This window comes from Somniosus microcephalus, chromosome 4 (assembly GCF_052327205.1).
Source record: "Somniosus microcephalus isolate GS21.2 chromosome 4, FLI_Smic_1.0, whole genome shotgun sequence".
NCBI classification, from domain to species: Eukaryota; Metazoa; Chordata; class Chondrichthyes; order Squaliformes; family Somniosidae; genus Somniosus; species Somniosus microcephalus.
Window position 1 is genome coordinate 283961206 of NC_140990.1, and position 24483 is coordinate 283985688.

Below are 24483 nucleotides of genomic sequence, written 5' to 3' on the forward strand. Positions count from 1 at the left end.
GCCTCAACTCCATTCACCGGCCCTATCGCCATATCCCTTGATGCCCTTACTAGTCAGAAATCTATCGACTTCCGTTTTGAATATACCCAATGACTGAGCCTGAAATCGATAGTCCAGAGATTATGACCTTTGTGGTTCTGCTTTTTAATTTAGTCCCTAGCTGCGCAAACTCTCCCAGCAGAACCTCTTTCTTTGTCCTACCTATGTCGTTGGTACCTACATGGACCACGACAACTGGATCCTCCCCCTCCCACTCCAAGTTCTTCTCCAGTCTGGAGGAGATGTCCTTTACCCTGGCACCCGGTAGGCAACACAGCCTTCGGGACTCACGCTCTTGGCTGCAGAGAACAGTGTCTATTCCCCTAACTATGCAGTCCCCTACCACTACCACATTTCTTTTTGCTCCCCCCTCTTGAATGGCTTCCTGTACCACGGTGCTGTGGTCAGTTTGCTCATCCTCCCTGCAGTCTCTGCTCTTGCCCACACAGAGAGTAAGAACCTTGTAACTGTTGGACAAGAGCAAGGGCTGAGGCTCCTCCACTACTACCCCCTGGTTCCCCATACCTGCCTCGCTTGTAGTCACACCCACCTGTCCCTGGCCACGGACCATATTTGACTGCCTCCTGGAACACAGCGTCCAGGTAACTCTCCACCTCCCTGATGTGTCGCAGTGTTTGAAGCTCAGACTCTAGCTCATCAACACGGAGCCGAAGTTCCTCGAGCAACCAACACTTACTGCAAATGTGGTCGCCTTGGACCGCAATGGTGTCCACCAGCTCTCACATGTTGCAGCAGTAACACATCGCCTGCCCTGCCATCTCTGATGTATTTAATTAATTAAGTGTTTAAGTTTTGAACGTTTAGTTTTTAATCCCGGCTTTTAATTTAAACCAATGCCCAAGAAAACAGAAAAATACTGACCAACCAATCACTTCCCTGCTTTCCTGTGATGTCACTCCTTGTTTTTTTGTTGTTCTTTAAATCGCCTGCTCCCTCACAGTTCGGTCCGCTCCCTCTGCTGTTTCCATTAGCTCGGTCTGGGCCTCGAGCCTCAGGCTTTATTTCCTCGCTCCTCCTTCGCCTGCTCCCTCACAGGTCGGTCCGCTCCCTCTGCTGTTTCCAATAGCTCGGTCTGGGCCTCGAGCCTCAGGCTTTATTTCCTCGCTCCTCCTTCACCTGCTCCCTCACAGGTCGGTCTGCTCCCTCTGCTGTTTCCAACAGCTCGGTCTGGGCCTCGAGCCTCAGGCTTTATTTCCTCGCTCCTCCTTCGCCTGCTCCCTCACAGGTCGGTCCGCTCCCTCTGCTGTTTCCAATAGCTCGGTCTGGGCCTCGAGCCTCAGGCTTTATTTCCTCACTCCTCCTTCACCTGCTCCCTCACAGGTCGGTCTGCTCCCTCTGCTGTTTCCAATAGCTCGGTCTGGGCCTTGAGCCTCAGGCTTTATTTCCTCGCTCCTCCTTCGCCTGCTCCCTCACAGGTCGGTCCGCTCCCTCTGCTGTTGCCACTAGCTCGGTCTGGGCCTTGAGCCTCGGGCTTTATTTCCTCGCTCCTCCTTCGCCTGCTCCCTCACAGTTTGGTCCGCTCCCGCTGCTGCTCCCAATAGCTCGGTCTGGGCCTCGAGCCTCGGGCTTTATTTCCTCGCTCCTCCTTCACCTGCTCCCTGCTGGTGGTGTTGGGGCTGATCGTGGTGGGATTCTGAGGATCAAGGTGAGATTTCTTCAAGGGCACAGTGCTGATGGAATAGATGGCAGGTGAGCTTGAGATGACAGAAGCGATCTGTCAATGGTGAGAGAGGTTGTTCCAAAGAGGTGACACTAGATAGAGAGTTTGCTCCAAACACTTGCTAGTTGCATAAAGCTCAATCTGTCTTCTAAATGCAGTAATCAACAGCTTCTAACCTTGGAAAATGAAGGCCTATGAAATGGAAGCTTTTATAGACCATTTGCAGCTGTCAAGTTAATAAATCATCACATGCTGACACAACACCTGACCTCCTTACCTGACGTGATCCCCAAGCAACGGGGAAGTCATTGGCAAACTCTAAAAATCTAAAGGTAAGCTTAAAAATCTACTTAACTGCCTCTTAACAATCGACACGACCCCTTAGCGCCCCGCCGCATCCCCTTACCGCCCCGCAGCAGAAAATTGGCTGCGCCCTGCGAGGCTGCCCCGGGCGATGTCAGCGCCGGTGTCGCGAACAGGGCCGACCTCCGCTCGTGGGGTGGTATTTAAAGGGCAGGTGCGGCCGTGACTTGCGCCGCCATTTTCTTTCTTTGGCTGACCTCCAGGTCGGCCTTCCATGGTGGGCCATGGCGTGGTCCTGGCTACCATCGTGCAGCCCAGCACCACATCTCGGCACCAGGCTGCTGCAATGGCACCATGCCGCCCTGGTGGCCTAGTGTGGACCATCGGAGGCCCTGCAGAGTGTGCAACGGCCCTCCCCTTTAACTGAAGGGGAGGGGCGTTGAAATGTGGCAGTGCTCCGTGGAGCCTCCGCGGAGCACTGCTGATTGCGTCCTGACATCGCCTTGGTTATCACCTCACCAGGAAGTGGAGTGCCCGACATTGCACTCCATTTCCTGTGCGGGGCGGTAAGCCAAATTTAGCGGCCGGGGCAGTACTTCCGCGCCGGGTGCTAAATGTCTGGCCTTAACTTGGTTACCGGCCTCAAACAAGGCGTAACCAAATTTCATGCCCAATATTTTTTAAATGGTGAGAAGCTATTAAATGTTGGTGTTCAGAGAGATTTAGGTGTCCTCGTACAGGAAACACAGAGGCTGCGATCTTACCTCTGGAGACGTGCTGGAGGCGGGACTTCTGGTTTCCAGGTTGCAGTCCCGCCCCCAGTGACATCTGACAAACCCGCGCTATTTTCCCTTGATTGGCCTTGTTTAGCCCACCCTGCGGGCTTAGCTGGCCAATTAAGGGAAAGCCGGTGACAGATGACGTCAGCGTATGACAACTTCATCCGTTGAAAAATTTTTGACAGATGAATTGTCAGCATTGACAGCTTTGAGAAGCTGTCAAACTCTGACAATCTCTGTTTTAAGGTGAGCCCTTGCACAGAAGGCTCACCAAGACCTCTCTCCTGAGCAGAAAGCAGATGGCTGCTGCATCTGAGAATGCAGCTGCCATTCTGTCATCTCTGCCATTGAGATGAGACACCTCCGGATCCCCAAGGGTTGAGGCCTGCAGAAAGAAACAAAGGTAAGGAAACTTTTTCCAACACTTTACACTCACCTCTCATACTTACCTGTCCACACTTGCACCCATCACTCACCTCTACAGCTGACATTTTCACCCCTCTCATCCCAGCAGACCCACTGCTCGCCTTGCTGACCCTGGTGAGGTTTGCAGCCATCGGGGAGCCCGCATTTGCAGGCGTAAAATGGGTAAAAGCCTCAAAACTGCTTGTTAACTACCTGTTAACAGGCAGTTAATTGGCTCTAATCCCCTTCCCGCCTTGAGGTGACGGGTCACTGCGTGAGTCGGGGACCCACCTCCCGGGAAGATGGTTCGGAGACGGGTTGGGAGCAGGATTGGGACCTGCTCCCAATTTTTCCCATTTTGCTAGCAGTCCCGCCTCCAAACCCACCTCCTCAGGGCTAGTAAAATCCAGCCCAGAAAGTTAGCATGCTAGTGCAGCAAGCAATTAGGAAAGTAAATGGCATGTTGGCCTTTGTTGCAAGGGGGTTGGAGTACAAGAGTAAGGAAGTCTTACTGCAATTTGTACAGGGCTTTGGTGAGACCACACCTGGCGTACTGTGCACAGTTTTGTTCTCCTTATCTGAGGAAGGACATACTTGCCTTAGAGGTGGTGCAACAAAGTTTCACTAGATTGATCCCTGGGATGAGAGGCTTGTATTATGAGAAGAGACTGAGTAGGTTGAGCCTATACTCTCTGGAGTTTAGAAGAATGCAAGGTGATCTCATTCAAAATATAAGATACTGAGGGGAATTGACAGGGTAGATGCTGAGAGCTCATTTCCCCTGGCTGGAGAACTAGGGGGCATAGTCTCAGCATAAGGTGTCGGCCATTTAAGACCGAGATGAGGTGGAATTTCTTCACTCAGATGGTTGTGAATTTTTGGAACTCTCTACCCCAAAGGGCTGTGGATACTGAGTCATTGAGTATATTCAAGGCTGAGATAGATAGACTTTTGGACTCTAGAGGGATCAAGGGATAGGGAGATCGGGTGGGAAAGTGGAGTTGCGGTTGAAGATCAGTCATGATCTTATTGAATGGTGGAGTAGGCTCAAGGGGCCATATGTCCTACTCCTGCTCCTAGTTCCTATGCTGCTGAGCTGTATATTTCAGTCTCCCGCATAGGAAATTGAAAACCTTGAGTTTTGGAATATTATAAAACACAAAGGCGGCCAGAAACAATCAAGAAATTAATATAAATTATAACTTGTAATTCAAACTACAAAAGCAGATGCTACACACAATTTTTGAAAACTTTTACTTTACCCTGTTCTTGATTTCAAAACCAAAAAGTTGATTGCACAGAAAAGTATAATGCTATGGACCTGTAAGTCAGTCTTCAAAATCCAAAATGGCTGTGATTGAAAATCAGGCTGTATGACTTTGCTGCTCTGCATGATTTCTTATATGTCCTTCGCTTTTAATTGACAAAATAAGTGGCTGCTAAGCCTTTTGATATGCATGGTGTGAGCATTATTGTAGACCAGTTCTGATTAGCCAGATTTCTGCTGGTAACGCTAACAAAATCGCAAAGGACTAACTCAACCACTGAAAAGCTGAAGTAATAAGCTCTTGTATTCACCGCTGTTACAATAAACAAAAAATATTGAGATTAACATACTGGTTTCTAAAATCAGAAAACATTCCCCATAGTCTGCCTTAAACATAGTAGGTGACAATGATGTAGTTAAAGGACACAATGATACAACTGCAATGTTTGTTATCTTCCAACTTTGATTTAGTAAAAGAAGAATTACTTCAATAGTTGTATTTGGTGAGACCAGATTTTCAAACTTTTGCATCTTACTGGTCAACTCAAAACTAAGGGGGCTACTGGCTATTAAGTTCTAGATGGAGAACATTATCCAAGAGCTGGGATAATGGTGTATATATAGTGATGAGTGAACTGAAGAATGTGTGTGAACAATGAATTTGACCCCCTTTTACAGATTAGCTACATTCAGCTTCTGTCATCTTTGATTCTAAAGGTTTTAAACAGTTCCATACAATACTTCGATATATAACATTTATGACAAGTTACCACTCTAGTCACTTCATTATATTTTAATAAATGGAACAAATTCACTCTGGGGACCTGTGAAACATAACATTTATCTTCAATTCTACTATTGTCCAGCAGCTGCAAAGTAAGGAATCATCACTCAGCTTGCCAATGTAACAAGTGTGCAACAAAAATCATCGAATTTTATTTTGTCAGTCTGAATTAATTTGGCAGCAGATAGTCTAGTTTGGGCGGACAATTAAAGACAGGATGAGTTCTAGATGGATTGCCATCTTAAGGTTATACGATTGCCTGAAAGGTATTATTGATATATATGACAATGTTTCATTGGTGACAATTTCTTTTCACAATGGAACATTTTCAACATACAAAGTACCCATTTCTAAATGATTGTACCATTAAAAAATTACCAAGTATATCAATGTAGAGAGGAGTTGATTTTTGTAGAATTGAATTTATTAATCTTTTGGAATAGAACATTTTTCTATTTTTGCCATCCAATTAGCATTAGGCACCATCAAATATGGAATAGATCAGGTGTACGCTAAAGCCCTCAAGGCTGTCCCAACAATATGCCTTAATCCCAACCTCAGAAGACCACCCATGTTGTAGCAATGGGATATTTCTATAATCCACAATTTGCTTATGGTCTCTATGAATTAAATTGGCAAATTAGTTTATGAGGGCCAAATTAATATCTGTTTTGATGAATTATGATGGATTGTCTTACGTCTGCTCAAACTAATTTCACATCGGATCCTAACAGTTCTGAGAGTGAGAGAACATTACCATTGATTCAGTCTGGCCTGAATTCAGACCCAGATCATGTCAGTGAAAGAACAGTATTCTCACACTCAAGATTTTGGTTATTTTATTAATAGGTCCCAATACCGCAGTTTATGTACTTAAAGACATACTTTACCAGTGCTGTTTTTAATTAACAAAATGAAATAACCAACAATTCTTGCCTCCACACTCCTAAAAAAATTCATGACCAATACAAATGTTAAAAGTAGTTCTTACCAGCTGTTGTCCTGCTATGCCCCATGCTGCATACTGTAATACAGAATTTGCCACCTCCGGGGGATTGAGTTCCCTCACTTCCCTTTAATAAATAGAAAATTGAAAAATATTAGTAGGTTTAGCATAGCTTTTAAGAATCGAGTTGAGTCAAATTCTGCTAACATCAACTTGGTTTACTAAAAAAAAAGCTATTTGAAAGAGGAATTCTATGATTTCAATAAGAATTGCATTAGTTGCAAATAAAAACACATTAGTAAAAAGCGATGTGTGTTTTATCCTTAGGGAATAGCAAACAATTGGGTTAAGTAAGAAGTTGGATTAACTTGGGATTCTGATTCAGATATATGAAAAAAAAATGAAATTCAAGCACCCGGAAAAGAAAACTGAACTTTTTGGCTCACTTTTACCCAACTCTAGTCTCAATAATCCTCATAAAGAACTCCCTTCATTGCTCAATTTTGATCTGCCATTATGACTGACATGAAGTTTTTTCTCCACCAGGATGGCTGGAGTAAATGGATGAAGCTGATGTCACATTCAGCCCATCTAACTCCTTGTCAAATGACAATAAATGTGCTAGAAAGTGAGCAGGACCAGATAGTCACTGTAACAGTTGAGAAGGCAGAATCAGTAGCCGAGCCATTTCATGATCTGGCACAAAGAGGTAGAAAACCACCTCGGTCACAAGAGGGTCACATGGACATGCTATGTCATGTACTCCTTCCACTGGGGAAACACCTAAAAGGAACATTAGAATAGGTCTGGAAGACACACACTTGTCACCAAGGGAAAGCACAAGAGTACAAACACTGGCCACACATCCACTAATCATGCTTAGGGAAATAAAATGATTGCACTTTATTTCAACTTTAAGCAAAGAGTACTTTTACCCTGTGGCTAGTCTACATGTCGGCAAGTCTGTTTGGGAAATAAGGTTAGCCATTTAGGTGAATATCTGGCTGCATAGCTTTTTCTGCAGCAACATCCTAATGGTTAATGGTAGTGTGGTCTTATGATCCTGGCTATAGATGGGGCACCTCCTCCAAAGTTAGGTCTCTTTGGATGGCAAAATTGTGGAGCATGCAGCAGACAACAATGATCTTTGCATTCCTGGTGGGCAGAAGTGCAAGTGCCCCAGACCCATCCAGGTTCTCGAGTGCTGTTTGAAGATGCTAGCTAATAGTCTGTTCTATGGTTACCCAGGTAAATGCATGGTGCTGTTGAATCTACATTAACTTTTGACAATAGATGTCCCAATCCTATATAATCCTATGTAACAGTGTTATTGACCAGGCTCCATATAATAGCCGTTGTCTCCCAGGGACCATCTTTGAAGTCTGCCCTCTCAATCAAATACCCCATGCACAGAGGATTACTGTAAAATAAATGATTGGTAACCGCTACCTGGGAAGTGGGCATTGACCTGAATGATCCCATGTTGCTGATCGCGGACCACCTGGACATTGCTGGAGTGAATGCTCTTGTGGTCATAAGTGTTATACCATTTTGTCTCGCAATCCAGATGACCATTTGGGCACCACCAATAATACTCTGGACCTTTGAGAATCCTGTGATGTGGAAGAATTGCATTGTCCTGTCATTCTGCTGCTCGTTGTCCCTGAAATATTTGCCCTGGTGAACAAAGCACCAGTGACCTGCATAATACATCTATGCACTACTGCTTCACTGATACATCAGAATCCCCTGTGGCAGTCTGGGAGGACCCAGAGGGATTGAGAATGAGGGCAGTTATGACCTTGATTGCCATTGGTGGTGCAGTCCTGTGGTTGAGGGTTGTTTGCAGATCAGCTTGTAGCAGATGGCACAACCCTATTACTGCCTACATGATAATCCTTAGCCCCCTTCTAACAGGTAGTTGCAGTTTCCTGATGTGCAGGTCAAGTGCAACCCATGCACAGGAAGCCAGGCATTTAAATGAAGCCCGGCAGTTAAAATCACCAAAGGCCTCCTGCTGTATCTGGTGGGCAGGAAATTAATTTGGCTGGAGTGGTTTCCTGTCAGAAAACTGATCCGTTACAATCCTGCCCACCACCCACACCCCCTGGGTGTCTTTTCATTACAACATAGATGGCTAAGACCTGTAGAGGTGTTCAAAATGATAAAGGGTTTCCATAAGGTAAAGAGAGGAAAACTGTTTGTTAATAACTACAGGCCATAAATTTTGGATCATCACCAAAATGATAAAGGGAGAGGGTTAGGAGAATTTTTTATTATGCAGAGGGATGTTAGGACATGGAATGCCTTATCAGAAACAATGGTAGATGTAGTATCGATAAAAGATTTTAAAATGGAAGTCAGTATATATGTGAAAAAGAAAATTTATAATGACAGGAGAGTGGGGCAAAGTGGATAGATTTGTCAGAGAGTCAGCACAGGCTTCTGTGATTCATGATTCTCCTTACAAAAGTAACATGGACTAGAAATTGGCCCACTTACCACCACCCGTTTGCGCCTTGATCCAGTCTAAAAAAGGCGGCTGCCACTCTAGCGCCCTTCTCTGGCACAGGACTTGGCAGCCATCACCTTGGTGAGGGCCTTAGCACTGCCAATAGCAGCGCTGGCCCTGGAGATGTAAATTAAGAAACTGAACTTTACTTCAGCGAACTTGGACCTCAGCGCTGAGTTCAGTGTTCTCGCTCAGGCCAACATCCCCAGCATCGAAGCTTTGACCACGGTCAATCAGCTCCGATGGATGGGCCACATCGTCCGCATGCCCGATACAAGACTCCCAAAACAAGTGCTCTACTTGGAGCTCCGACATGGCAAGAGAGCCCCAGGTGGGCAGAGGAAACGCTTCAAAGACACCCTCAAAGCCTCCTTGAAAAAGTGCAACATCCCCACCGACACCTGGGAATCCCTGGCCCAAGACCGCACAAAGTGGAGGAGAAGCATCTGCGAAGGCGCCGAACACCTTGAGTCTCTTCACCGGGAGCAAGCGGAAGCCAAGCGCAAACAGCGGAAGGAGTGCACGTCAACCCAAGCACCCCACCCACCCGCCCCTTTAACCACCGTCTGCCCCACCTGTGACAGAGACTGTAGGTCCCGCATTGGACTCATCAGTCACCTGAGAACTCATTTTTAGTGTGGAAGCAAGGTATCCTTGGTTCCGAGGGATTGCCTAAGCTCGCCATGAAACCCAACGTTCAGCAGACTGACAGAGGCACTGTCAGCACCTCTTAAAAGGGACACACACATCTTTCTGGTAAGTTTGCATTTAAGCTTTTGGAGTGGATTTTTTTGATTTTATTGTAGCAGTGGCTTGCTGCAATAGATGTTAAAAGATTTTTAAGTGTGTAGGGAGTGCTGCTGGATGCTTGCAAGACCTTGGATAGTAAACAAAGGCCTCTGAGAAGACAGAAAATGCTGGAAATACTCATCAGGTCAGGCAACATCCGTGGAGAGAGAAACAGAGTTCACGTCTCAGGTCGAGATGCTGCCTGACCTGCTGTGTATTTCCAGCATTTTCTGCTTTTATTTCAGATTCACAGCATCCACTCGCAGAGGGAAGAGGAAGAAGCAGAAGAGGAGGAAGCAGAAGAGGAGGAAACAGAAGGAAGGATGCAACTCAGACAGCCCCTTTCTGGCCAGGATATCCGGGATGGAATCATCCACCTGCGGTCCCAGTGACTACAACCCCAATTCCCCTTTCAACATTAGTCCCACATCTAACCTTTCCTCTTGGCCATAATGCTGAAATAAAAGCCACCACAAAGCAAACTTTCCGATCCAACTTTACACATCTATTAATCCAATATGACATTAAGAAATCAACTCATCACCCTAATGCATTCCCTTAGTGACTGTATTGTGTGTGCCTTTGCCTATTCTGTTCATGTCATGCAGTGCTATCCCAGTGGCTGCAGCATGGCTGGTGGAAGGCTGCTGACTTTCAGTGGGGGACACTGCAAATGGCCTTGTTGGTAGACCTTGAGGAGCTGGCAGCGTCAAATAGAGTGATGGTGTTTTTTCTTCTTCTTCTTCACTATCCTCTCCCTCTTCTTGGTCACCCACTGGCTGGGCAGCTGCATTTCTTGGGTGTGTGAAATGAGGATGGCACAAGAGTGGAGCTCTGGTGAGGGGAGGCTGGGAAAGCAAGAGGTGCATGCGAGGAGGAGGATAACTTATGAGGATACCAGCATCTTGTATCCTTTCAGCCCCGCTGCTGGCCAAGGGCTCAGCCATGCCCCTGCCAAGAATGGCCAGCACTGTCTCCTCCTAGGGGGTGAGGTGAAGCTAGAAACATAGAAACATAGAAGAGAGGAGCAGGAGTAGGCCATTCAGCCCCTCGAGCCTGCTCCACCATTCAATGAGATCATGGCTGATCATCCAAATTCAGTACCCTGTCCCTGCTTTCTCCCCATATCCCTTGATCCCTTTAGCCTTAAGAAATATATCTGACTCCTTCTTGAATATATTTAATGAATTGGCCTCAACTGCCTTCTGTGGTAGAGAATTCCACAGGTTCACCATTCTCTGGGTGAAGGAATTACTCCTCATCTCAGTCTTAAATGGCTTATCCCTTATCCTTAGAATGTGACCCCTAGTTCTGGACTCCCCCGCCATCGGGAACATCCTTCCTGCATCTAGTCTGTCTAGTCCTGTTAGAATTTTATAAGTTTCAATGAGATCTCCTCTCATTCTTCTAAACTCTAGCGAATATAAGCCTAATCGACCCAATCTCTCTTCATACGTCATTCCTGCTATCCCAGGTATCAGTCTGGTGAATCTTCGCTGCACTCCCTCCATGGCAAGAACATCCTTCCTCAGATAAGGTGCCCAAAACTGCACACAATACTCAAGGTGTGGTCTCACCAAGGCCCTATACAACTGCAGCAAGACATCCTTGCTCCTGTACTCGAATCCTCTCGCTATGAAGGCCAACATACCATTTGCCTTCTCAACCGCCTGCTGCACCTGCATGGTTACCTTCAGCGACTGGTGCACAAGGACACCCAGGTCTCATTGCACTTTCCCTTTTCCCAATCTATCGCCGTTCAGATAATAATCTGCCTTCCTGTTTTTGCCACCAAAGTGGATAACCTCGCATTTAACCACATTATACTGCATCTGCCATGCATCTGCCCAATCACCCAACCTGTCCAAATCATACTGGAGTTTCTCTGCATCCTCCTCACAGCACACATGCCCACCCAGCTTTGTGTCATCTGCAAACTCGAAGATATTACATCTAGTCCCTTCGTCTAGATCATTAATATAGATTGTGAATAGCTGGGGTCCAAGCACCGATCCCTGCAGTACCCCACTAGTCACTGCCTGCCACTCAGAAAAAGACCCGTTTATTCCAACTCTTTGCTTCCTGTCTGCCAACCAGTTCTCTATCCAAATCAGTAACTTACCCCCAATCCCATGTGCTTTAACCCTGCACGCCAATCTCTTATGCGGGACCTTATCGAAAGCCGTCTGAAAGTCCAAATACACCACATCCACTGGTTTTCCCTTATCTACTCTACCAGTTACATCCTCAAAAAATTCCAGTAGATTAGTCAAGCATGATTTACCTTTTGTAAATCCATGTTGACTTTTTCCGATCCTGTCACTGTTTTCCAAGTGCTCTGCTAGTACACCTTTTATAATGGACTCTAGCATTTTCCCCACTACCGATGTCAGGCTTACTGGTCTATAATTCCCCGTTTTCTCTCTACCACCTTTTTTTAAATAGTGGGGATACATTAGCTACCCTCCAATCCATGGGAACTGTTCCAGAGTCTAGAATTTTGGAAGATGATCAGCAATGCATCTACTATTTCTAGGGTCACTTCCTTAAGTACCCTAGGATGTAGATTATCAGGCCCTGGGGATCTATTCGCCTTCAATCCCGTCAATTTCCCTAACACCATTTCCCTACAAATACTGATTTCATTCAGTTCCTCCCTCTCATTAGACCCTATGTTCCCCGACGTCCCTGGGAGGTTATTTGTGTCCTCCTTTGTGAAGACAGAACCAAAGTATGTATTTAGTTGGTCTACCATTTCTTTGTTCCCCATTATAAATTCCCCTGATTCTGACTGCAAGGGACCTACGCTTGACTTCACCAATCTTTTTCTCTTCACATATCTATCGAAGCTTTTACAGTCAGTTTTTATGTTCCCTGAAAGCTTACTCTCATACTCTATTTCCCCCTCTTAATTAATCCCTTTGGGAGGTGTGCCTCATGTATGGTACAATTTGTTGGTAGGTGAGTGACTGTGGGGGGTGCAGGCGGGGGTGGAGAGGGTGAGCCGTGCATTGAGAGGTGTATGAGGTTGGCGGTGCAGATGGCAGGAGACAGCTTTTGAAGATGCATTCACTGACCTTGATGTGAGGTCTGAGGTCATGAAGCTTACTTGGGCACTGGAGCCAGACTGTGGGGGCGACACTGCTGGCAGTGATGACCTCGGTGATCTGGTCCCACATTATTCTTTCTGGAGGGCCTGCTGGCCCATGTGGGTACAAGACCTCTCTTGCAATGTTGACCCCCTGCACAAAGTTGGAGTGCTGCATGCGAGACCCTGAGTACTCCTTCCCTGGCTTGCTAAGTCATTTTTATTAGTGCTGAAGCACATTTTTTTTTAGGTGCGGAAAGGAATTCAGCTTCAACAGCTGAAGACTCCCATTTGGGAATTCTTTTTAATGTTAATTTTTTTCAGAAGGCAGTTAAGGTGTAAGGGCTGAAAACTGCATATTTTTAGATCATTTTTATTTTTTATCATTTCAGAAGGCATTGCCCTTTTAAGAAAATGACAATGCATTGCCCTTTTAATATCCCATAATGCTTTCCTAAATCGCAACCATGCTTTCAGAGGCTGTTCGAAACTGCAACACTGCTTGTGGATGCCATATTGGGCCCTGATGCCATGACGAACACTACCAGGAGTGCGTTACATGGTGAGTTTCGCGCTGGGCTAATAATTATCCGTCCCCAGCGCCAATTTTTCAGTCCTACCAGCGCCACCATTTTCGGCAGCTGTTAACCCGCTGCTGAGCATGAGATTGTAAGCAAGTGTATCTCCACAGATCAGAAGGCTAACCTGCGTGCCTATCAGGTCGGCTAACCTGCATGCCTATCAGGTCGGTGATCGGGTCACTTGTGATTATGGGAATAGGAAGAGTTTATGAGGACAATCAGGTCACTTGTGGTCATAGTAGTAAAATGATGGGAAGAGTTTATGGTAGGGCAATATAACTGTGGTGATAAAGTCATTAGAAAAATTAAGTGCATGCTTGTTTAGTTCATGTTGTTATTCTGTGGTTACTTGTATGTATCTTTGATGTACTATGATTTACTGGTGGTATGGATGGAATGTGGAGATCAAAGGTAAAGAATGGTAAAGAAAGGATGCAAGTGAACTACTATATAGCAGCTCATACTGGTTTTTGGATAGTATGATGTGATGTGCCTCAATAATTCCGAGACTCGATGTTAGCGAAACAAAACAAGGCTTTTATTAACTTAGAAGGTAACACGTAGTGGAGAGAGGTATCTTCCATCCGGAGGGCTGCAGTACTGGATATGAGGCCAGACTGAGCTTGCTTACATAGGGGCCAGGTATGGGCGGAGCCCTACACACAACACATTCCAATATACAATACAATGGTGAGGAAACGGAACTGGGGGAAGGGAAATGAAACTGAAACCGACCACAGTCACAGGCAGTGATGAATGGAATATTTCATCACATGATGTCTCATCTCTTATACTGGTTTTGTGAAGTATGAGGTTTCAATAAAGACTGATCCTGCATTGCTACAACTGTGCGTGTGATCTGGTGTTTAAAGTAATGAGATGAAAGGGAACAAGAAAGCAATCCAAAAAGGGTCAACCCCCAAAATGTCAAAAAATGTTCATGATATTGATAATATTTTTAACATGAATATACAGAATTAATGAATAATTCCATCTTTGTTATTCTAATATAAATCATATCATGACATAATGCAACATTATAATCCAGAACTAAAAGTGCAAACAAGGTGGCCTAATCTTTAAATATCCTATTACAAAGCTTTTTCACTGGCTTGAGGCAGGGGAGGATCAATACATCGTCACTAACAATTCTGTTGTTGTTGGAAGTAATAAAGATATCTAAAGGTTCCTGCTCTCCCTCCCAATTCTGGATTGGCGGAAGATAGTATGGAGAACAGCAACTTTAAAATAATGAAGGAACGAGGGGCAAATGGTAAGAAGGACTGAAAAAATGAATGCCACATGGGAAATCTTAAAACCATTCAATCTGTGTTAACATCACAAAATGGAATATTCTTGTGCATTTTAAATGTGATTTGATTCTTACAAAATACAGAGAGAATTGAAACCTTTTGAAATAACTTCACAAAGAGATATTTCACTGACCTGGTATGTATGTCATAAATAGCATATGATGCAGTGTAAGAATAATGATAGACCTGTAAAAGATAAAAAAAATTACATCATTATATAAAGAAATGGCCTTGTTGGCTTTTTCTGCATATTCTATGTATAACTATACCCTAATGAACATTTGTTTTTCTTTTAACTGAGTCATCCTATATGAGAAAAAAATAAATGCAGTGGTTATTAATTTTCTGAATTAATTGTCAGGGTTGATATTGTTGTCAAGGAAAGCTTAGCCAAAATACAATAAATTTTCTTTTTAATTCTGATCCATGTTATTACTATTTGTATTTTTCTAATCACAAATATGCTCATTTCATAATTGATACTTACATAATTAGAATGTTAGATATTAATAAGAGCATTACTAATAGCCTTTTATCAATTCTAAACATTGGGGTAGATTTTAACTTAGGCCACTTGGCGTAAACAGGGTTGCAGTGGCCTGAAAATGGCTTACTGTCCCGCTTATATCGACGCTTCAGCTGCCGCCATCCTCAAAGGGGCCTTCCATCGGGCGACCTGTTTCAGGCAGTAGTCACTTCTAGTATGCAAATCAAGGTCCTTTGACGAACGTCATTTTGACGGTCAACTGGGCAGACCATGTGCTGCGCACGCTTTGGCCAGTTTTTCCAGGCAGGGCAGCAGAAGAGGCACCAAAAAGGTACGTTTACAATTATTTTTTGTGGGGCCAGGAGGAACGATTGCCCTCCCCCCACCCCTGCGCCCCCTACATCGACCTACCTTGCTGCCGACCAGGACAGGCTCTGGTCTGCCCGATATTGCACCAACCTGGAGCTGGCGAGCTGTAGCAGGCAGCCATTTCGCTCCTGCAGCTCGCTGGTGACATGGTAACGAGGCCTGGCTCTAGAAATGGACTCAGCCTCCCTCCAGCAGGATGGGGCGTGCTCCACTGGTCAGCTGCCTGATAAATAAAATCTACCCCACTGAGTCTAATATCAGGTCAGTTGATCTTGACATATCACTGATGAATCATTAAATGTATTTAAATCTTACATTTCAGAAAATAATTTCTTCCACTGAATAATAAGAGTCTCCTGAGTAAAACGGGTGAATATATTACAGCCTGCTCTCAGGCAGTGTAATTAAGCTCAAAGAGTTAAGTCTAATGGGAATTCTACAATCTCTAGAAGTAATTTTGAGATCACTGTTCCTATAAATATTTCACTTTTCCAGCACAGTGAGATAATGGATACTAACCTTTAAGTGGTTATAGTAGCCTTATAACAAATCACATATTATAAAAAAATAAGGCTACCAAAGGCTGCACAGAATTATGATATGGAGATTGGAAAATCACCACAAACTACAATTAAAATATCTAGGAGGATTTAAATGTTAAAAAACCCCAACATGCTACATCTTTAAAGTGGAAGGTATATGTACTTAGGACTTTTCATTGCAAAACCTCACAAAGGGAAAAGGTATGTGTATTCCATAAAACAATAGGGCCTAGAAATTCAGTTGTTTGCGCCGGCCGCTAGCGCCTTAGGAGGAGGAGATGTGGGGCGCTAGGCGGCTAGCGGCCGGGCGCAGCGCGATCTGCGCCTCTCCCCAACTTCAGTAAAGATTTAGCGGCGGCGCGCAGATCCTGACGTCATTTCATCGTGCAACGCCCTTTGTTCGCCCCAAACCGGAAATTCAGTGGCGCCGGCCTATTGCGACTGGTAGAGGGGAACAGTTCTCAGTCGCTGCGGGGCGCGGGGGGCGCAAATTAAAGGGCACTCCTCCTGCAGTATAAAAGGCAGCCATTTTGCAACACTCCTTCTTTGTGAGAGACGGATCTTTGCAGAGAGACAAAGGTAGAGAGCTTTCTGGTTTGGCTCAACACTCGCACAGGTACTTGTGGCTTCAGGCCACAGCTTTCCACTTGTCTTTAACTTCAGAGCCATATCATTGATTGGAAACATATAATGGGGGCTGCAATGGGTGCAAACGTTGGCCTTCTCCATTGCATTCAAAGGGCTCACAGACGCCGTGAGAAAGTGGCAGACATGGCCAGACGGAGAGGGGGCAACAGGTGTCAGCAAAGGAGGCCTTACCCACCCAGGGTATACCACCAGCAGTTCTCATATCTGAACATGTCTGACGAGCAGTGTGTTCGGAGGCTGCGATTCCGAAGGGCGGTGGTCACTGAGATCTGCCACCTGCTTCGCGGAGATCTGCAGCCACACCTGAGGAGCAGGACGTCTCTGTCGGTGGCAGTGAAGGTGACGGTGTCTCTCAACTTCTATGCCACCGGCTCCTTCCAATCCGCTACTGGGGACATTTCCAACATCTCCCAGTTTGCCGTGCATTGCTGCATCTGCCAGGTGACCAATGCCCTTTTCAGAAGGAGACGTCAGTTCATCTCCTTCTCCATGGCCCTTGTCAAGCAGCAACAGCGTGCAATGGGCTTTGCAGCATTAGCGGGCTTCCCCATGGTGCAGGGCGCCATTGACTGCACGCATGTGGCTTTGCGGGCACCTCTGGAGAATGCCGAGGATTACCGCAACCGGAAGGGCTACCATTCGCTCAACGTGCAGTTGGTGTGTGACAACAGGCAGCTCATCCTAGCTGTCAATGCCCGCTTTCCAGGCAGCAGCCACGATGCCTTCATCCTGCGCCAGACTTCTGTGGCAGACATGTTCCAGGCCCAGCCTCATCCACGAGGATGGCTTCTCGGGGACAAAGGCTATCCTTTGTGCACCTGGCTGATGACCCCGCTCCGTGCGCCCTGCACCCCTGCTGAAGAGGGATACAATGACAGCCATCAAGCAACCAGGAACATCATTGAGCAAACAATCGGCGTCCTGAAGCAACGGTTCCGCTGTCTGGATCGTTCCGGAGGAGCCCTACAGTATTCGCCTGAGCGAGTCTCCCATTTCGTGGTCGTGTGCTGCATGCTGCACAACCTGGCTATCCGCAGGACTCAGCCACTGCCACCAGACATTGGAGGACCACCAGAGGAGGAGGAGGAGGAGGACCAGCACAGGAGGGAGGCAGAACGTGCAAGGGCCGCCCGTCGGCGGCTTATTGAACGTCGGTTCTAGGCCCCCTCTCAGGGAATGGCGGCACAAGAAGAATGTAGCCACTCCACAAGCCCTCAGCTGAGCAGGGCAACCAGGACTTCCAAAAGAAAGCATGGACAGTGCGATTTAAGAACATTTGTTTCTTTGAAACCTCTGCCCTTCCCACATTACAAATTAATGGAGAGAAGCCCCCCCAAAAAACACAAATCGACCAGTCTCGGCCTTTCAAAAAACACAAATACACCAGTCTCGGCCTTTCAAAAAAACAAATCCACCCTCCCCCTTTGTATTGATTTCTTTGTGGGTTCAATGATGAGACATTTATGAAAGAGAATGTCTTTTAATCTAAAGTCTGTTCAACTCTTTATACAGCATTTACAGGAGACATCATGCTAGTGATGCATCTAGAACGAAACTGAAACCAAACTAAACTGCCTTGCTTGTCTCGGTCACATGCCCTCTGCTGGTCAGGCACAAGCAATCAATACATGCAAACGTGCTGGTAAGGCATCATAATCAAACAGGCAAATACCATCTCTATTTGCTGATATCATTACACCCTTTAAGAGCTCACCGGCGCCAGAGTGTCTGCCGTCAATCAGCAGCTCGCCGCACCTGCGCTGCGCCCGCCCTCGGGGGTTTCGCCCCGGGCCGCCGGCTTAGCGCCTAATGATAGTCGTGCATCGCCTGTTTTAGCGCAGCAGCAACCTCTTGGGGCGATGCCACTGAATATCGGCGAAGGTGGCGCGAAGTTGCGCCTGGCGCAAACTTTAGCGGCCGCCCGGCTGTAGCACCCCAAACGTGGCTATACTGAATTTCTAGGCCTAGAAGTTTACAGCACAGAAGGAGGCTTTTTAGCCTATCATGTCTGTGCCAGTTTTTTTCTGCTAAATACAAAATTAATCCTACTGCCCTGCTCTCTCCTCATAATCTTATATCTTCTTCTGCTTCAGAAGAAGATTCTGAACTTTTCCCTTAAAAGATACAATGGTCTCTGCCTCAATTATTTTCTGTGTAAAGTACTTTCTCATAATCTGTCTCCTCACATGCTTAGTGACAATTTTAAATTGACAGTTCATTGTCATTGGCTTCACAACCAAAGGGGCGGGGGTTGGATGAAGGATATACACTCGAAACATCATAACTTGTGTTTTCTCTTTACAGATGCTGACTAACCTGCTGTGCATTTCCAACAGTTTCTGTTTTTTTTTGAAAAATTAGTTTTTCTGTATTCATTGTCAAAATCCTTCATAATTTTAAAAAGCTTTATTAAATTTCCTTTTAGCCATTTCTGCTCCAGTGGAAGTAACATCTTAAGTCTCTCCTTAAAACTGTAGTTTTTATCCCCAGTATCATCCTGGTTAATCTATGCATTATACCTTCTACGGCTTTAATGTCCCATCTATAATACGGTATCCAAAACTGAACAGGTTACTCAAATTGTGGCTTAATCATTGCCTACACAAATTTATCATTACCTCTTTATTCATATATACTCTGTGCCCCTATCATAAAAAACCCAAATTGTACTGGTTTTATTATGGCTTATCTCTGTTCCTCCATACCTATCAGCAACCTTTTATTGAGTGTATATAGATCAGACTGAGCCTACAGCAATGTTTAAAGACCATTTACATGATACAGCCGTAACACAAACTGCATCAATTAGGCCATCTTGGAGGGCATAGTAGAACAGTTTGCACTGCCAGAGAATACCACTGGGAATAATGATTAGTTAAGTAATTGAAGTAATCCCTTGAGTGGAGATTGGAATCTAGGGGTCAGTCCACCAGTTTTTTCTTTCTATTGCTATATATGTCTGCACAATTTTGGAATAAGCAACTAAAATTAATTGGTGAAAAGGATGGAATGTTAATCTCCAAAAGCTTCAATAGGAATTTTAATGGGTTATCTGAAATGGTGTACAATACAAAACAGCTGCTAAAGATAAAAACAATTGCAGTTATCGCTCTAATCAATAATAATTTTGAGTGGAAAGGATATCACTGATTAAGCAGTAAATTGTATGAAACTTGGAATACAGGTAAATAGCAGAGAGGACTAGGAGCAGGGTTGGAAATTAAAACAGTTTTAGTTATGGCGAATGGTCAGCACCCCAAACGTTAACACATCTGTTCTCTCCACCGATGCTGCCTGACCGGCTGAGTGTTTCCAACGTTTTCTGTGTTTGTTTTAGGTTTCTAGTAGCTGCAGTTTTTTGCTATTTGTTTAAAGCCAAATGTAGGGTGGAGTCTCCTTCAATGAGAAATCAGCATTTGGTAAATCCTCATCAACCACTCAGTTCATGTGGTTTCAGTGTATACATGTGCTGGTTCTGGTTCTAGTTCTAGAAGGGCAAATAGAAAACTTTTTTCAACCTATTTCTGAGCACATTCATCCATTCAAAATAATAATCTAATCTCAGTAATTTGGTGAGCACCAAGAATTTAAAAGAAACCACTTTTCCTTCTTATGCATCTTCAAAATAGTGTGTATATTTTTAAACTTCTTAAAAATTGTGAATAAAACAAATAACCCAACTTTGACAAAGGGGTGAGTAAATTTCACCCAATTTGTAAAATCTAATGCTTCCACTGCACCTGATCCAGTGCAGTAAACTGAGCAAATGTAATTCTGTTTCCAAAAATGATTTGCATGAATGTCAGATAAATAAAGAGTAAAGTCCCGATTACCTAGATACACATGAAAACAATAAAGAACCTACACGTTCAGATGAGCTGGAAGTGGATTTGTGTTACTTCTAGAATTTGAACAACTTTGATTGATGCAACAGCTAATTAAGCAACTCCTCCATTCAATCTTAATTTGGAATCACAGCAGATTAAGAGTGTCAAAGGAATCGTACTCTAACTGCTGCCAGAGAGTAAACACAGCAAGTTCATTAAGATAAGAAAACAATTCTAATCTATGGAGACATATATCACAGGGCTTTAATTAGTGGGCACAACAGCTTAACTACAGCAAGCAAATAGAATGAATATAGATCAGTTTGATCCACATTTATTTGCTCCATTGTGCTTTAATACTCCATTTACACAGGAAGGTAGCATCTCTTAATCAGTATATTGATGCAACTATCGTTACCTTATGCCTACCAATACATCAAGTATGTCAGCAATATAAATGGCATCTGCAGCATATATAATGGACTGTGGTACAAGTAAACATATCTTGGTTCAAGCATTCGTACTGTGCCATTTCATTGACACCATTTAATGTGATCTTGTAGAACAACTACACCTTCATTAGAATTGTGGTTAGGTTACAAGATCACTTACCACTATGGTTAATTTTCACTTGATCGGAACAAAGCACTGGTGTTAACAGCTGCAAATACAGTTACACAGCATGGATTATTAATAATGCCATTAGCTTTTCCTTTTCAGAAATGATGATGGTGATAATACTTCAAACTTTGCTGGTATCACATACTATTGACTAGGAATTAATGAGCCAGACTGGTTTTAAATATTCCATTTGATTTGAAATGAGTTTAGACCAGCATATCAGATTTACATAGAATTTTACAGCACAGGAACAGGCCATTCGGCCCAACAGGTTTATACTCCACACAAGCCTGTGAATGTGAATGTGAATTTAGATTCACATCTCCTGCTAAAACTGTTGTCCAAGTCGAAACAACAAACACTTTGATCTGGAAATTTGCCTATGAAATGCCTGCTTTTACGGCACTAAATGGCCCCCTAAGCCTCCAATATGGCAGGCAGGGAGTGCACGCTCATTATGAGCCAGCGATGCACCACCTACCATATTGTTAAAGGCCAAAAAATCAGCGTGCATCACACCTGAAACAGGCATTAGACCCTTTGCATAGTCAGATAAGGGGCCGAATGCCTGTTTGAGGCCCCCACTGCAAGATTGGTTTGCAGCCGGCTCGGGCACCATGTGCACTCAGGAAATCCAGGTCTACATGCAGGTAACAAGTTTAAAAAATATACTTACCTGAATGTAGAGCCAGAAGGAAAAGGAGTGCTCCTTCCGACCACACATTCAAAGAATACGAACCACTGCTCCCTCCTCCGATCAGCCACCACGACCTACTACCTCCCCGACCCCGGCCACCGCTACATCCGGACCAGATATCCCCTCCTTCCTGGTCCCCTTTACTCACTGACCTGAGGGCCGCTGCTGGCATCACAGTGTCTCCGTCTTCCATCTCGCTTTGCTGGCAAGCTGCCTGTTACTGTACACAGCTCGCTGCCTAGATTGTAATGAAGTCTGCGGCCCAATAGTGGGTGCGCCTCGGGCCTCACTGTTCAGGCAAAGGAATAGAGCCCTGCGCCCCTCCCACATGCTGAATAATGGCCTTGTCCAAATTTCTAGACCTTTGTTTTGGTTCAAAAAGTTTGAATTTTTGACTTGGTAAAGAAAGACTTGCATTTGTATAGCACCTTACACAATCTCTATCAAGATGACTTCATGCCTGCACTCCCACCAGCCATTCAACTAGTGCCTGTATTGGTGCCAGCCAGCTGGGCCTGACTGCCCTGGCCACCGCTGAGATGCTGCAGCTGCCGGGCCCCCTACAGCCAGAGCTCCTTAAGGTCACCCACCACGGCCATCTGAAGTGCCCTCAATAGATGATCAGCAGCCTTCCACCTCCCATGTTGTAGCCACTGGGGCGGCACCTTATAGGAGCACCAGATTTGGCAAACAAGCACTTTTGACAGTCATTAGGGGTTTGTTCAAGGTTGACCTTTAGTTTTGCATTGTTTGTTCACAATTGGAAATGAACGGTTCTTGGAGTGCACTGTTTCTTTAGATTGGTGTTTTTTTGACCATGTCTAGTGAAGTGATAGAAATACCCATGCAGGTTTTGAAGTTGAGCGCTTTCATCTGGAGGGACTGTATCTGCTGGTAGGAGTGACTTTTGGTGCATTGGGGAAGGGATGGTTCAACCAAAACATTCCTTGATGATTTGCTGTAGTAAAGCTCTGCCAGCTGGCAGGATTAGTGGCCTTGCTCTTACTCAGCATCTTGCTGTTCATCCTGCTCCTGTGTCTTTACTTCTTCCTCCCCAGGTGGCTCTAAGCGTTGCCCCCTTTGCAGGACAAAGTTATGGAGCATGCAGCAAATGACAACAAATCTGGAGACTCTTGAGGCTAAAGCAAGACTCCTCCAAACCTATCCAGGCAGCAGAAGCTTTGTTTCAAGATGCCAATTTTCAGAGCTCTGGTAGAGGCAGGGACTCTGATTGCAGTGTGCTTCCTTCTCTATGGTCGGATTCCTGACAGCGGTCATGAACCATGTGCTTAAGGGATAACCCTTGTCCCCAGGCAGCCAGATGGTCTAGGTAGGGGGGCGGGATTGAGGACTGGTGCAGGACAACTGTCTGGAAACTGGGCACAGACATGCATGAGATGCTGCCTGTCGTCCCACACCAGCTAATCGTTGAGTGAGTGGATGCCCTTCCTGTTGATGTATGCTCCGGGGTCTTGATATGGAGAATACAAGGCTATGTAGGTGCAGTCAATTAAGCTCTGTGCCTGTGCGAAGCCTTCTATCCTGGTGAAGCCAAGATCTTTGTCTTCCTGCTTTGCTGCCTCTATGAGGAAAAAGATGAAATTGTTTTGCTTATCAAGGAGTGCGTCTGTCATCTGTTTTGATGCAGCACTGCACTGCAAATTGATTTATGTTCCTAATGTCAGCTGTTACCCTGAGGCATAGAATTTCAGAGCAACAGTAACCTTCAGACCAACAGGCAGTGAGGTGTGCGACCTAGTGCGGGGCTGCTATTGGTGTGTAACAGGTGACATAGCTCTATCACAGCCTCTCTGATGAAGCGGAGCCACTGGACACACTGTTCCTCAGTTAATTGGAGGTAAGATGTTTTGTTTCTGTACACATGCGTGATATGAGGCCTTCAATTCCCTCTTCTCCCAGCAGCTGCAGGTCTCTGCACTCTTTCTCAGCCAGAAATAGGCCTAAAAGCTCACAAGCAGTCTAAAACAACTAACTAGAGACTGACCTACATGCAGCTGAGGATCATAGGAACAGGAGTAGGCCATTCAACCCCTCGAGCCTGTTCTACCATTCAGTGAGATTATGGCTAATCTGTATCCTAACTCCATCCACCTGCCATGGCTCCATATCTCTTAATAACCTTGGCCAGTAAAAATCTATCGATCGCAGATTTAAAATTATTAATTGAGCTAGCATCTACTGCTTTTGTGGGAGAGTGTTCCACACTTCTACCACCCTTTGTGTGAAGAAGTGTTGCCTAACTTCTCTCCTGAATGACCTGGCTCTGATTTTAAAGTTATGTCCCCTTATCCTTGTTATATCCGTGTATCTTAATGTTGTGTCCTTCAATAATCAGACAACAGACTGCAGGGAACGATTCAACAGGTGTTTACTGAATGAGGGTTAATCTAGAACTAACTGTACAGATCACTACTCAGGGTTTATATACAGGTGTGGTCACTGCCGGTACTACAGTATACAGGAGCTGTAAAAAGTAGTTCGCTCCCTTAAAGGTACATACATTACAATCCTAGAGTCCCACACCAGAGTAAAAAGTTTCTGTCTATCTACCCTACCAATTATATTCAAAATCCTAAAAACCTCAATCAAATCACCCCATAACCTTCTATATTCCAGGGAATATAAACCTAGATAATGTAATCTCTCCTCATAATCTAACCCTTGGAGCCTTGGTAACATTCTGGTGACTCTGTACTGCACTCCTTCCAAGGCTAATATATCCTTTCTAAGATGCGGTGCCCAGCACTGTACACAGCACTCCAGGGTCTAATCAGGGCTTTGTAT

General features: G+C 45.0%; 1 protein-coding gene across 2 annotated transcripts in view; it reads right to left on the bottom strand.

The window, feature by feature from the left end:
• dpp10 (dipeptidyl-peptidase 10 (non-functional)) overlaps nt 1-24483 on the bottom strand; it is a 1285183-nt gene that overhangs the window by 265247 nt on the left and 995453 nt on the right. For both annotated transcript variants that reach the window (XM_085986567.1, XM_085986568.1), the window contains 2 exons: nt 14621-14673; nt 6250-6331 (listed from right to left, as the gene is read on the bottom strand). In XM_085986567.1, coding sequence (XP_085842693.1) covers nt 6250-6331; nt 14621-14673 — 135 coding nt within the window. The remainder of the gene's footprint in view (nt 1-6249; nt 6332-14620; nt 14674-24483) is intronic.